The following is a 13,128-nucleotide window of genomic DNA, read 5'->3' as shown; positions in this document are numbered from 1 at the left end:
TTTTTAAAGCAACTTTTTCCAAGTAATACATTATGGTAACAGAGCAGATTGGAGAGTGTTTATTATTTATTAAGAAGCCATTTTTTCATGAAAAGTTACTACTGTTTTTTTTTTTTTTTGGTGTGGGGACAAGCAGTACTTGAAACGGTCCATAAACATGGACACCGTCAATTTGTTAATTATTTTTTTTAATGAGAAGGAGGGTGAAAACACCCTATTATTAAATTAAGAAAGCATATGGGAATTGATTCCAAGTATATCAATATGAACACCACCATCTAAATACAAATCAGAATGTTGTCAGACGCAATAAGGGAATTAAAGCGTGTTAAAGTGTTAGCATAAATGTTAAAGACCTTGTAATCCAACCGTATTGATGCTCCTCTATAAATAGGAGGTGTTGGTTCAATCTTATTTATAATCCTGCCTCTTTATTTATATAAAAAGGTGTCAGCAAGACCATTATAAACTCTAGTAGAGACATTTGAAACAAATATCTCAAGGATAGAATTTTGAATGAGGAATTCTAATGCAGACCAAACTAAATTGAATTCATGAATAGTAGATAAATTAATTTCTTGAATAAGATTAGCAACATTAGATTCAATGACAAGATTCCTAATACTTTTAGACCAAACAATCCATAGGGCATCAAGAATTCCCAAGAAAGAACATAGACAGAAGAATCATTATAATCTCTAAACAGGCCACCACGAGTGGCAACCTCATCCTGCTGATTTGAAGAGCCACCTACAATAAGCCACCAACTCGAGAAAACTCTTCTCTTGTCAGGATGGTTTTCCCTTCTTTTTTGGTTTAAAAAGTAAGCTTGGAACTTGAGGGTTGAGACCACACTTACACTCTTGTTAGAAAAATTAGACTGACAATAACTTTTAATGCCTTAAAAAAAAAGGAAAAATTACGTATAGGTCTCACAGAAGAGATTTTATTCATCTAAGGTCTCACAAAATGTCAAAATCATTGACAGGTCCCAAGGGACCTCAGAGTAATATATTCTAGTTGTAAAATGATATTACTGCCCCTCAGATTCCAAATTCACATTTGCTCTGTCATTGCAATTTACAACCTCAACAGCGACTATTAACAACCCAATGAGATGACGTTAACAACCTAAGCAGTATCCGTTAACAACTTACTTTATAGAATCATATAACCTCCACATAAGAGTAAATTATAACCAAATAGTATAATACAACAACTTTAACACTAAAATGGGAAGCTTTTTGATATCATTAAGAATTTTAACTAAACCCAATAGGATTATAGCAACATTTTAATGTGAAGATCTATTTACAACCTCAATGGTGAGTATTAATAACCCAAAGAGAACTGTTGACAATCTAGACAGTATCTGTTAACAACTGACTTTATAGGATAATATAACCTCTAACAACTATATAAGATTAACTTTAACACTATTTAGTTATAATTTAGTTAGTTATAATTTAGTTAGTTATAATTAGAAGTTATATTATCCGATAAAGTTAGTTGTTAATAGACACTGCTAAGGTTGTTAACAGTTCTCCTTAGGTTATTAATACTCACCGTTGATGTTGTAAATGGATCTTCGCATTAAAATGTTGCTATAATCCTATTGGGTTTAGTTAAAATTCTTAATGATATCAAAAAGCTTCCTATTTTAGTGTTAAAGTTGTTGTATTATACTATTTGGTTATAATTTACTCTTATATGGAGGCTATATGATTCTATAAAGTAAGTTGTTAACGCATACTGCTTAGATTGTTAACGCCATCTCATTGGGTTGTTAATAGTCACTGCTGAAGTTGTAAATCACAATGACAGAGCAAATGTGAATTTGAAATGTAAAGGGCAGTAATGTCATTTTACAAGTAAAATATATTACTCTGAGGTCCCTTGGGACCTGTCAATAATTTTGACATTTTGTGATATCTTAGATGAATAAACTGTCCTCTGTGAGACTTCTACGTAATTTTCCTTGACAAAAAAAAAGAGGGTAAAAGCCAAAGGTTTAAAAATTTCTGAAACTGAATACAGTATTTGCATCTCTGCATGCATTGGCCAATGCTAATGCGGCTGCTGAGAGTGGCTGGTCCCCACAATATATATTTTTTTCCTCATAAAAAATAAACAATAAATATTTAAAATTCCCTCATTCTATCCATTTATTTAAGCATTTCACAACAATCTCACTGCCTCAAACAATGCTCATCGGCTCTCACTTGTGACTCTCTGGACCCCCCGGAGCCAGAAACCTCAAACCTCATCAAAATCTGTATGTAATAAAATACTCACTATAAATCATTTCACTTTACTTATATTTTATAAAAATAAAATGAAAATTTATTAAAAAGTATTCAAAATTAAATATTCTATTATATTTAATGTAATTGTTTAGCTAATTGCATACTAGAAGTATATTGCACCGGGCATGGGTGACATACTTTATGATTCAAAAATTCCATGCTCAATAAAATATATTAATTAAAATACTAATTAGTTAAGGACTCCTACTCCATTCGCAGCTTTTTTAATATTTTGTGGGAGAGCCTCGTAGATTTTGTCCTTACTAGCTTTGTGGGCATAAGCCTAAGAACCTGCGTTTTCCCTCTCTCCCTCTCTCCCCATATCTCTATGCTCTCGAACTTCAATTCGCCGAGTTACATCAAAAAAGACATCTTCCTTTGACACCTGTCGTCTTCCTCTGCCAAAGCTGCGACTTCTCCCATGTCACATTGAGATTCGACAGCGATTCTTTCTCCTCTCTCTTCAGTCTTCCCCTCTAATGCGCGGCTTCTTCTCACGTTCCAAAAGCAGTGTCTTCGAGGAAGGAGAACAGCTTCAACAAGCTATCCCATGGCGTCTCTTACTCCCGGGGTTCTGTCCAAGCTTCTGGAGAATGCGGGAAACAAAAATGTGAGGGTCACCGGCGAGCACCGTTCTGCTCTGCTTCAGGTGATTGAGATTGTGCCCTGTTTCGCTGGAGGGGACGATCCCTGGCAGAGCAGAGGGTACTTCCTTAAAGTATCCGACTCCAAGCACTCCGCGTACGTTTCTATTTCCGACGAGGACGTGGATTTGATTTACAGCGACAAGATCCAACTTGGTCAGTTCGTTTACGTTACTCGCCTCGACCTCGACTCTGCTTCCCCTGTTCCCGTTCTTTCCGGCTTGAAACCTGTTCCGAACAGAAGGCCCTGTGTTGGAAATCCTGTAGATTTGAACTCAAGTGACTCCCTTACTATTGGTTCAAATCTCGATTTCAGAAAACCAAAGAAAGGAAGCAAGAATGGAGTGAAGAAAATGGTGGGTGTTGTTAAGTCGAAAGAGGGTTCGCCATTGAAGAACAATGGTTTGGAGATGAGAAGGTTGAGCTTGGATTCGGCTAGAAGGGCTTGGGATCAGAGTCCAGGGACTCCCACTTCACGATTCAAATCGAAATCTACCTCGACTTCATCCAATGTGTGTTTCTTTGTCTTCCTTCTCTGCCTCGTCTTTTTGTCTGAAAAAAAATGAAAACTTTTTCTTTTTCTCTTTTGCTTTCTCTGTTGGCATGGTGGTGCTGCTCTGTTTCTCCTTGGGAAAGTACTGCTTGAAGTAAAAGGTTTTGCTGTAACTTCGAGAATTACTTTCGCTATAGTGTTTAACCCCAAGGGGCTTCACTTATCATAAACATTTGTTTCAGATATTGCTATTGGTGATGATTGAGGGCCCTCACCACTCTCTTGCTTTTGAAAAGTTTATGTCCCTGGGGCCTTGTAAACAGATTATCGCAAGCTTTTAATGATGACTAGGTAAATTATATGAGAAAAATTATGCAAAAGAGAAAATGACTGAACGCATCATGAAGAGCATGCCAGACACAACTTTCTGTAGAACTCATCCTAGAAAATATTTTTATATATTCATAATTGATGATTTGTCTTACCCATTATTGGATCTACCCAAAAATCTCGGAGTCCAGTACCAAGTGAATTGACTGATGTAGCATTTCATCAATGTATGAGCTCAATATCTCTTCGATGTCTCTTTGTAGGTCCTTCGGTTGTTGTGTAATAATAGTGCTTGTTTTTGGCAAATGTTTTTATTAAAATTTTAGACGCTTACTTTCAAGTTCTTCTATAAATTTATGACATGTCAACGAACTATCTATGGTGTCAATTAAGTAGGTTGGATTGCACTAAATGTCCACTCGAGGTGCTCTTTTTTGAAGCTCTTATTAGCTATGATCTAACGAATTTACTTGAGTCTTGCCCTTGTTCTTTATCCCTGTCGTTTATTTGTAATTTTTGTGGAACTTATGGATCAGCTATTGCTGTAGGTGATTGACAAGAAGGCTTCTCTTAAAAATGATTCTCCACTCAAGCCTCCAACCCCAACTATCTCACCCTTAAAGAACAAAAATGAGAACTTTTCTCCAAAATTAACTAGTACGCCTCAGCCACAAAGTACTAGGTTATCGCCTTGTACGGGTAACGTTCGTGGCAATCTTGTTAAGGTGCCTCTCAATGTCAAGACTCAGTTTGATCCATCTACAACTTGGGATAGCCTTCCTCCTATTCTATGTAACCTTGGAAAGGTATGGGATCCAACTTCTTGTTGAGAACTACCATGTTTTAACTCCTTATGGTTCAGATTTTGACTTCGGTTTCTTCACTTTCCAGAAAGTTGCAAGTCATAAGAACATTGCCTTTTTGGCTGCTGTACGTGCCCTTGAAGAAGCTTCAGCTTCAGATACTGTGATCCAATGCATGTGGTATGTTTTTGCATAATGCTTAGCCTCCTTTATGTGCTTCCTGCATATTATTGGGAAAATTGCATCTCTCTTGTCCTGTGACATGCATATTGACTACCCATGATACTTGTTTTTTAATATCCGGTTGTTTCACTTATTTCATGAGTGTATTCATTTTAAATTCACTTGCATGGTTGTCAGAATCATCTGTTTAAGTTGATATACGTGGGAGGAAATTTGTCACTTTGGCCTAACAATATTATTTGAATTTTCTTTGCTCCATCTTATTCTTGGTTCATAATTTCATCCACTACAATAACTAAGTTTACTTTGTCAGCGTCTTTACGGAACTCTGTCAGTCTTCTCAGACACTTTCTGCTGGATCACTTGTGGAAAAGTTCCTGGACCTTCATCTGAATTTGCAGAGGGCAAGAATGGTGCTTGATCCTTTACTAATGCTCACTCCTGAGAAAAAGCCAAGCGAAGATGTGTTGTGCAAAGCTCCCAGTAATAAGAATGCTGTGACTTGGGTACAAGCTGCCTTGCAAACTAATCTTTCCAAGTTCAATCTTTTCAGGACACAAGCAAAAGCAGAGTCTTTGAATGGTGAGAAATGTCATTATATTGTCATTGAAAATTCTCGTGATGAAATGAACACCGAAAACACTTCTCAGAGCAAGCAGAAGCCTACTACAACAGTTAAAAGAGTTCCTTCTTCGAAGAGGCATCTGCAAGTAGCCAAGAGCAAGGATGCCGAAAAGGTAGATCAAGGGAGAGAAAGCAGATTGAAAGAGGCAGCAAGTTTGGCCGAGAAACTACTCGTGGCTTCCCAGGAATGGTTTTTGAAGTATTTGGAGGATTCTTTGGATAGTGGATTTGGGTTAAGAAGTGAGGAAGGAAGAAGTGAGATAGCATGCCTTCTTGGACAGCTCAAGAAGGTGAATCACTGGTTAGATGCTTTGGTTGGCGGCGGAGACAAAGTTGACGGTAGGGTAGAAAACCTTAGGAAAAGTTTATATGGATTTCTGTTGGAGCGTGTTAATTCTGCCATTCCCTCTAGCAAGTAATAAGCAAATGTCCCAAAACCACACATACTGACATAGATACATAATATGGCGTGAAACAGCTTCTGCAACACGACCAATTATGTAGCGTATCCGATATGATACGGTGTCGCATTTAAAGAATTGGTTATTCATGAAGAGAACTTATTGGACAAATTGGAAATGGTGTTCTCATCTGACACACTGTTTACTTCTGACATCTGACACTAGTAGGTGATAGTGTTGAGTTTTCATCCGAGGATGCATCTCTATCCTTGTTTATACGGCTAATCTAATCTGATCTCTTCAGGCAACATATGTTTATGCCCAAGATATAAATATATATATATATATTTTGCCCTGGAGCTGTACTCTGATCATGTGTGTAACTATTATTATTAATCTAAATTTATGTCAATCCATGTCAAACATACTTTAGCTGTTGTTTGGCTGTTGCCTGAATTATTCCCCCTATTTGCAATTATTTATTGTCCTGGTTTTCCCTTGCTTCCTGGCAAGCTGTGTGCTTAGTAAGTCAATTGAGGGGGTGTTTGATAACCATAAAAAGTATTTTTTAAAAATATTTTTTTGTAAATTAAGATAAACTCTTCCGCATATTTATTTTGTATATCGTAAAAATATTTTTAAAATTATGGTTTTGATTCCATTCAAATACTCTCCGAGTCCCATGCTAGATTTTGGAAGAGTGATTTGATTAATTTATTTATGTAAACTAAAGTTATCAAAGAATCTCTTGATATCATTGAGCACTGCCAAGTTTAAGATAAGAAGCTACAGGGAACATAGAAGCCAAGCATTATTTCATATTTTAATAGGCAGGAAGCTTGTGGAATCTGTGTTGGAGGAAGTTGATGATCTGGGAGGTGCTGTCTTCTCAGCAGATTTTGACAAGGATTTCATTCCTCTGCATGACTTCATGTGCTTGTGCATTTTCTCTGGCCTGAACTTCTTCCCGCATTGCCTGCATCATCATATCCACTTCACAATTAATCATGCTTGTGCATTTAGTTGCTATTACATTATTCAAACATTCATCTAAAAAAAGTCAACTTGCTCGTTGATTCTGACTTTGATTAACTTATGCCACTTGTCAGATTCTGCAGGGAAGCAGTTTTGACTTGGTTTATTCTAGTTGTCATATGTTGTATCTTATATTACCTTCCACTAGTCAGTGGTTATCCTATTATACCCCACTAAAATCACCATAATTTTCAGTATAATTACTCGTTGACTGAATTTGATTTTTTTTTTTGGCACTCAAATCTGAGAACATATTTAATTTAATTTGAGTTATCGTTTCCGTCTGCCATAACATTCTCACCTTTAGAAGAAATGACTGTGTGACCTAACCAATAGCTCACAAAGTTTTAAGTTCTGAAAGTCATTATTTATCCAAGCATCAAGATAAAGTATATTTTGGGGATTTGAAATATCAAATATAAAAACATTGAATGCCTTGAGAAATGACTTATCTTTGAAGAACATAATTATCAACTCCCTTCTTTACCCCCCCAAAAAAAAATCTCAACTCCATCTTGCTGAAATGGTAATAGAAGAAAGACAAGAGAGGTCAACGAGTTTAGTCACTTACGAGCATGTTGGTCCACCAAATGGTTTTGGATGATTTTGAGTCATGAACTCGCCCGGCTTCTTCTTGTTCTTGTTTGTTTCGCCTCCATCATAGCTTCTTCTGCTAAAAACGAAGTTCAATGCATCAAATCACACAATTTCTCTTGTTACTAGGAGATAGTTACTTAAAACATTACAGTGTTTCATAAAATCAAGCACATGGTCCCACATCACTCATTTAAAAAACCTTGAAGCAAATAAATTAATACATAATTAAAAAAGCCTAATTGAACGCAAATATCTAAAATCAGTACACCATTCACAGAAGACATCCAATTGGCATTGTCTAGGTCTAGTGATCATTGATACCGATTTACAAGATCAGGAACTTATCTCGAAACAGACAAAACTTATGTACCAAGAGCTTCTTGTTTAGTTCTCTAATAAACATGATATGCCAAGCAAAAATTTAATAATGTTTTTATTTTATAAAAAACTGGGGAAATTTGGGGCAAAAGTCATTTATTGAAAGCTTTACTAGCAAGATGACCTAAATTAGAATTCCGGTGCTGTGTATAAAATTTGCAAAGTACTACTACTTTCTCCGTATAAAAATTTATACATAGAAATTTATCATTTATAAATTTAGAAAAATTTATCAGATTTTTCTCACTAATAAAATTTTCAATCAGCATTTTCCCTCAATTTTCCCTCGAAATTGGACTTGAATTTTTTTTTCATTTGAAATTTTCTCACCTGGCTCCATATTGCTGATGTTTCTGATGACTCCAGGAATTTGCAAAGCCCGTAGCTGATCCTCCCAATTTATCCCGTTTACAAATCTCAGAACTAAGTTCACCATTATTAGGCTTGTTTGATCCCTTTTTGTTCAACATGACTAGAACTGCATCGCTGACATCCGCATTCCCACAAGTGATCAAGTTGCGAAACACAAAAGAACCCCTAGTTGAATTGCTTCTGCACTTGTCAAAGGAGAATTTTGAAGAAGATGATGACGACGATGACGTAGAGAAGGATGAATCATCAGGCGCATCGGTTTTGTTATTGTTCACTATCTCATCTTCTGTCCTCTGTTTCCTACTTTTCCTGTTCAATAGATGTTGATACAAAGGAGGCAAAGTGTAATTCTCAGTCAGCCTCTCAGAGCTTTGTTCATCAGGGTTCTGTTCAAACTTCGAACAATCATATTCATCAGTTAAGGTTGACCTGTCTGATTCCTGGCTGATTTCTGATGATACTTTGCTGGGAGTATCTGTTGCAGATTGTGGGTATGTTTGAATCTTCGGTTCTTCTTTCAAACATTGTTGCTGCCTTGGAATGGAAGCTTTCTTATCAACAGCACCAAGTGAACCAGTTTCTGCGTAATCCAATACATTTTCATTTTTGGAAACACTATGGTTAGAAAATGCCTATGGAGGAAAAATTTTCTGGGTTTGCAAACATTATGGGTGGCCATACTTTATGTACAAATGGATTATAAATTAAAGTGAGGAAAGAGTAATTAATTGCAGTTTCAAGAGAAAGTACAGACCCAGTAGGGTGGGGCTGATTTGTGATCCTTTGAGGACGTATTCATTGTCAGAGATGGGGGTGATGAGGTCGTCATCTAACAAATCTTGCCAGACATAACCAGCCTTGTACCTCCTGCCAATCAATATTGGTCAGGTACAATTGATCGCTGAAATAGACAGTTGGATTGGTAGAGAAGAAAAAGAGAAACACAAGAGCCCCTATTTTGATCCTCCAAACATGGGTCCTATATCAGTTAGTTCGGGACAACTCACGAAAATAAATATGCACCAGTTCATTCTTCTGATGTGCAGAAACAATACCAGAGAATTATCAAAGGATAAAAGATTTTAGAGCAAAACTATATTTTGGCCTTCAAAAAATGATCCTAATATCAATTGTATTGGAGGACAATGATCCTCAATCACCTATAGAAGGCCAAAGGGAAGTAAGTGAAGAAAAAAAAACAGAAAATGGGCAAAAAAATTGAGATGGAGGTGGGATTGAACCTCTTATATGACCAAGCAAAAGCTTCTGGCAATTCCTTTCCTCTCAATTCACCAAGCCACCTCTTAATATCTGTTTGCCACAGAGAAAATAAATTTGAGAGACTCATCTTTTGACCTGATTGTTCATAATCCAGTAAGAAACAAGCAGATGAAGGTGAAACGAATGAGCAGACATCTTTTATGAGAGAATCAGGTGTGAGAAACTCAGTTTCCTTAAATATCAACCATAAGTTGAAAACCCAACAAGGCTATTTTCAGAAAACAGAGAAGGCTGAAATGAAATAAAAAACAGGGTGAAAACATGAACTAAAACAAAAAGCTACCTCGGAGATAGACTCCATTTCGAGCAAGATGGTGAACACGAATGAGATGAGGATGCTCAATACGACAGCCTGATCGACTGAGAAAGTAGATGATATGAAGTCTCCGAATCTCTCCTCCAGGAACTTTGGCTGCTTCCATGCCTGAGACCTCTCTTTTCTGTGTGTTTGCTGCAATATAACAAACACCCTCTAAACACAAAATCAAACTTCACGATTAACAATTAACCCCTTTTGCATCCATCCATTCAAAAATATAATATAAAAAAAACATAGAAAGCTGCTACGACAATATAGAACAACACCCTCAAGAGATCTTTGTCTCTGTGCCGGCCCGCTCTACAAAAAAAGTAGACGATGATAACAGAACAGAACATACCCTTCTTGTCTGATAAAAAATATTCAATTCAATTCAATTCATTACTCTATGATGTGAATATAATGCAGGCCTGCTGTCTAAAACACAAGCGTGTCTGTGTTTTTATATGTGGAGGAGGGGGATGAGAGAGAGAGAGAGAGAGGCACTTGTCTGTATTTTAAGCAGAAAACAAGAACTATAATAATATTCTCTGAAAAAATAAAAGAAAAATGGGAATCATCGAGACAAGAGTTTAGTTCCCAAGTGTGATTGGAATATTACTACTGTGGAATGCAGTTACCTTTTCTCTCTACCTTTCTAGCAGAGAGAGAGAGAGAGGATTGACCAAGTTTTTGGAGGCTATGGAAGAGGGAGGAGGATGAGAAGGAGGAGGAGGGTGATAGATCATAGGATCATTATCTGATTTCTCGAGATTGAACGATGAATTCGTTAAATATATTAATTATAGTGTAATATATAGAACATGGCCAGCTTTTGACCGAACTTATCATTATTCCCTAAAAAGGTCATTTTAACTTTTTATTATTACTATTAGGTTTTTTTCCTCCCACCTTGATTACTATTAGCTTAATTAAAATCACGCTTTCTTCAAACGATTACGGGGTCGACCTTTTTCTCTCTCTTGGGCAGATGTTTTAGTAAAGTCATTCTAATTTTGGTTTATTCGATTTAAAGTTGTTACTATATATAGAAAAATGCTAATATTTCTTTATAAGTTTTTTTTAAAACTTTTTAATGCAAATGTATGATTGTATCTCAGTAGCCTCACCCAAAAAAAAAAACCCCTAATTTGACACTTTTGTCCTAATCATTTTAATGATACACTTAATGATATTTGAATTAAAGGAGTTATAGCATTTGGACATGGATTAATATAAAATTATGACAACATGGAAAAGATCAAAACTAAATCTTCCATTCATTTCGTGATTCATCCAACGCAGCTTGTTCAAATGTATGTGATAATTTCTTTCTGTATTTTACATTGAAAAAATTGGTTGAATGGAAATTTTCTTATTCTCAATATATAATATAATTAAGTTCATAAAAGAAACAAATTAACTGCTTGTAATTAGCCAATATATTCCAGGCGCGATTAATTACATCAAATTATCAACATTAAAGATGTTATATTATGCTCGTGGTTTTGGCAACATTTTATGCATCATTTGCGTTGGCCAAAAGGTCAAATGAAAATACTTGGAAAAATATATAAATTTAGTATGAAATCATAAATTAGGGGATGAAATGGATTTCACCTAACTATTAATCAATAAGATATATCAAGTGAATTCTATTAATAAAAAATACATCGGATCACGAAGAAAACTAAGTTTAGAGTATATATTATTAAAAAATTGGATTTGAAATATTATAAGCTCTTAACTTTAATAATTTAAATGGGCATACATGAATACATGATCAACATTTAAGCCTTTATACATGAAAACTCAATTGAAGGAAATTTATCTAGACAGACAAATCATATGAAATAATACGTAGGTAAGCACAACACAATACATAGCAAAAATATTAACAAATATAGTTTTCGATGAGTATTTGGGAGATCAAATTATCCGTGAAGCACAATCATTTAAATTATTGAAGACTGAAATTTCACATAAGAAAAATAAGGGAAAAATAGTCCAACAAAATTATTTATTAGAGTGGCGTTTTGGTGCGTAAAGAGATCAAAGATCCCATTTTGGAATTGACCTGAGAGTTTAGGAGATCCATGACATTAGTTTTGTCTTTTGTTCCTTTGGTCCCTTCTACGTTCTATCTCCATATATATATCACATCAAAATTTAAAAAAAAAAACAAAAAAAAGGGAAAGTTTTCATTGCCGGAAATTCATTCCTATACATTTATATCATTATCATGGTTGTCCTTCGGATCCACTTATTATAAAAACTTTTTTTATATGGACATTGTTATCAGTCATTTTTTTAAGTTGTCTAATAATTTTTTTATTTCCAAATGTCATTTTTAACATTTTATAACTAACTAAATAACCTCATAATATTTAGTTCCTCTATATTTAATGAGTGCCATTGAGCATAACTTTAAAAAAAATTAAAAGCATGAATTAATTTTTTTTAAAAATTAATTTCTATAAAATTATTAACGGTCTTTATATTACACAATAGAGAGCAAAAAATATTAGATATGCAATAAAATTATCATTGTATTATTTTTTTTTATAAATCCATGTATAATATAAAAACTTGAATAAAGCCGTACAATTTTATAAGCCAAGTTCCCTCTTCAGCGCTGTTGCCGGCTTGCCGCCCTTCTCTACATTTCATCACTTGATGGTATTTTATATTTATATATATATATATATGGAAGCTTTTTGTGTCGTTAATTTATTTTTTTCATTTTTTTTATTTGCTAATTTTCGTTTTGCATATATAACCCTTCTTGAGGATTCATACTAGAGACTTTCCCATTTGGTTGTTTTTGTGTCGGTCCTCTAATTAACAACCATTGCGTTTTTTCGTTTGCTTGAGGTATTTTTTTTCATAGACCCATTCTCATTTTGTTAAAAGTAGTAATAGTAATTATAAAAGCTTAGGTTGTTGCTCTGGAGGTTGTTTAATTGGAGAGGAAAAGAAGTTTGATTTATCCTAGCAATATTCTAAAGTGTCTACCAAATGTCTGTTAAAATGCTTAAAAGAAAATAGTTGATAGTTAGCGAGTGATAGAATTTGATTAATGTGGCCAGAGTTTGGAATATTCTTTGAAAAGATTGGATTAAATTTGAGAAGGGTTGATAATTGTCATGGTTTTAGAGTTAAAAATATTGAGTGATTGGTTAGTTTGAACATCACAATCAAATTAAAGAGTTTGTTGATGGCTGATGAAATTGATGATTTTAAAGCGTTAAAATCTTGATTGATTAATTAATGCTCACCTCTTGAAGAAATTTGACTCTCTAGTTTGTAAGACCATGCTGTAGTTTTAACAAAGGATATATTGACGGCAAAATCATTTAATATTTGTTGGAGTAATTGTTTAA

General features: G+C 34.8%; 2 protein-coding genes across 6 annotated transcripts; one reads left to right on the top strand and one right to left on the bottom strand.

Annotated features, from left to right (window-relative positions):
- The first annotated feature begins 2,675 nt into the window (after positions 1–2,675).
- On the top strand, positions 2,676–5,955 carry LOC114755018 (uncharacterized). Its single transcript, XM_028943891.1, has 4 exons — positions 2,676–3,462; positions 4,322–4,579; positions 4,665–4,756; positions 5,073–5,955. The coding sequence occupies exons 1-4, from the start codon at positions 2,857–2,859 to the stop codon at positions 5,800–5,802; spliced, it is 1,686 nt and encodes a 561-aa protein (XP_028799724.1). The 5' UTR covers positions 2,676–2,856; the 3' UTR covers positions 5,803–5,955.
- A 519-nt stretch (positions 5,956–6,474) lies between these two features.
- On the bottom strand, positions 6,475–10,400 carry LOC114755065 (protein UPSTREAM OF FLC-like). Of its 5 annotated transcripts, none has more exons than XM_028943936.1 (7): positions 10,387–10,400; positions 9,731–9,898; positions 9,408–9,477; positions 8,921–9,033; positions 8,125–8,746; positions 7,391–7,492; positions 6,475–6,760 (listed from the first exon to the last, which is right to left on the bottom strand). In XM_028943936.1, the coding sequence occupies exons 2-7, from the start codon at positions 9,867–9,869 to the stop codon at positions 6,601–6,603; spliced, it is 1,206 nt and encodes a 401-aa protein (XP_028799769.1). In that variant the 5' UTR covers positions 9,870–9,898; positions 10,387–10,400; the 3' UTR covers positions 6,475–6,600. The 5 variants fall into 5 exon arrangements, with proteins under 5 accessions (XP_028799769.1, XP_028799766.1, XP_028799767.1 ...); XM_028943933.1 differs by lacking the exon at positions 10,387–10,400 and adding an exon at positions 10,107–10,180; XM_028943934.1 differs by lacking the exon at positions 10,387–10,400 and adding an exon at positions 10,107–10,133 and having other exon boundaries at positions 9,731–9,919.
- Between the last annotated feature and the right edge of the window lie 2,728 nt (positions 10,401–13,128).

The sequence above is a fragment of the Neltuma alba genome, unplaced genomic scaffold (assembly GCF_004799145.2).
Source record: "Neltuma alba isolate B1F8T4 unplaced genomic scaffold, ASM479914v2 tig00010229_pilon, whole genome shotgun sequence".
NCBI classification, from domain to species: Eukaryota; Viridiplantae; Streptophyta; class Magnoliopsida; order Fabales; family Fabaceae; genus Neltuma; species Neltuma alba.
Note: the sequence above shows the minus strand (reverse complement) of the source record. Positions and strands in the feature narration are given on the sequence as shown.

Bases quoted from the DNA above. Each gene is read 5' to 3' on its own strand.
- LOC114755018 (XM_028943891.1), top strand. From the start codon at position 2,857: ATGGCGTCTCTTACTCCCGGGGTTCTGTCCAAGCTTCTGGAGAATGCG. The intron at 3,463-4,321 runs GTGTGTTTCTTT...CTATTGCTGTAG, and splicing joins CTACCTCGACTTCATCCAAT to GTGATTGACAAGAAGGCTTC. The intron at 4,757-5,072 runs GTATGTTTTTGC...TTACTTTGTCAG, and splicing joins ACTGTGATCCAATGCATGTG to CGTCTTTACGGAACTCTGTC.
- LOC114755065 (XM_028943936.1), bottom strand. From the start codon at position 9,869: ATGGAAGCAGCCAAAGTTCCTGGAGGAGAGATTCGGAGACTTCATATC. The intron at 8,747-8,920 runs GTCTGTACTTTC...TGGATTACGCAG, and splicing joins AATCAGCCCCACCCTACTGG to AAACTGGTTCACTTGGTGCT. The intron at 7,493-8,124 runs GTGAGAAAATTT...CTTCGTTTTTAG, and splicing joins CATCAGCAATATGGAGCCAG to CAGAAGAAGCTATGATGGAG.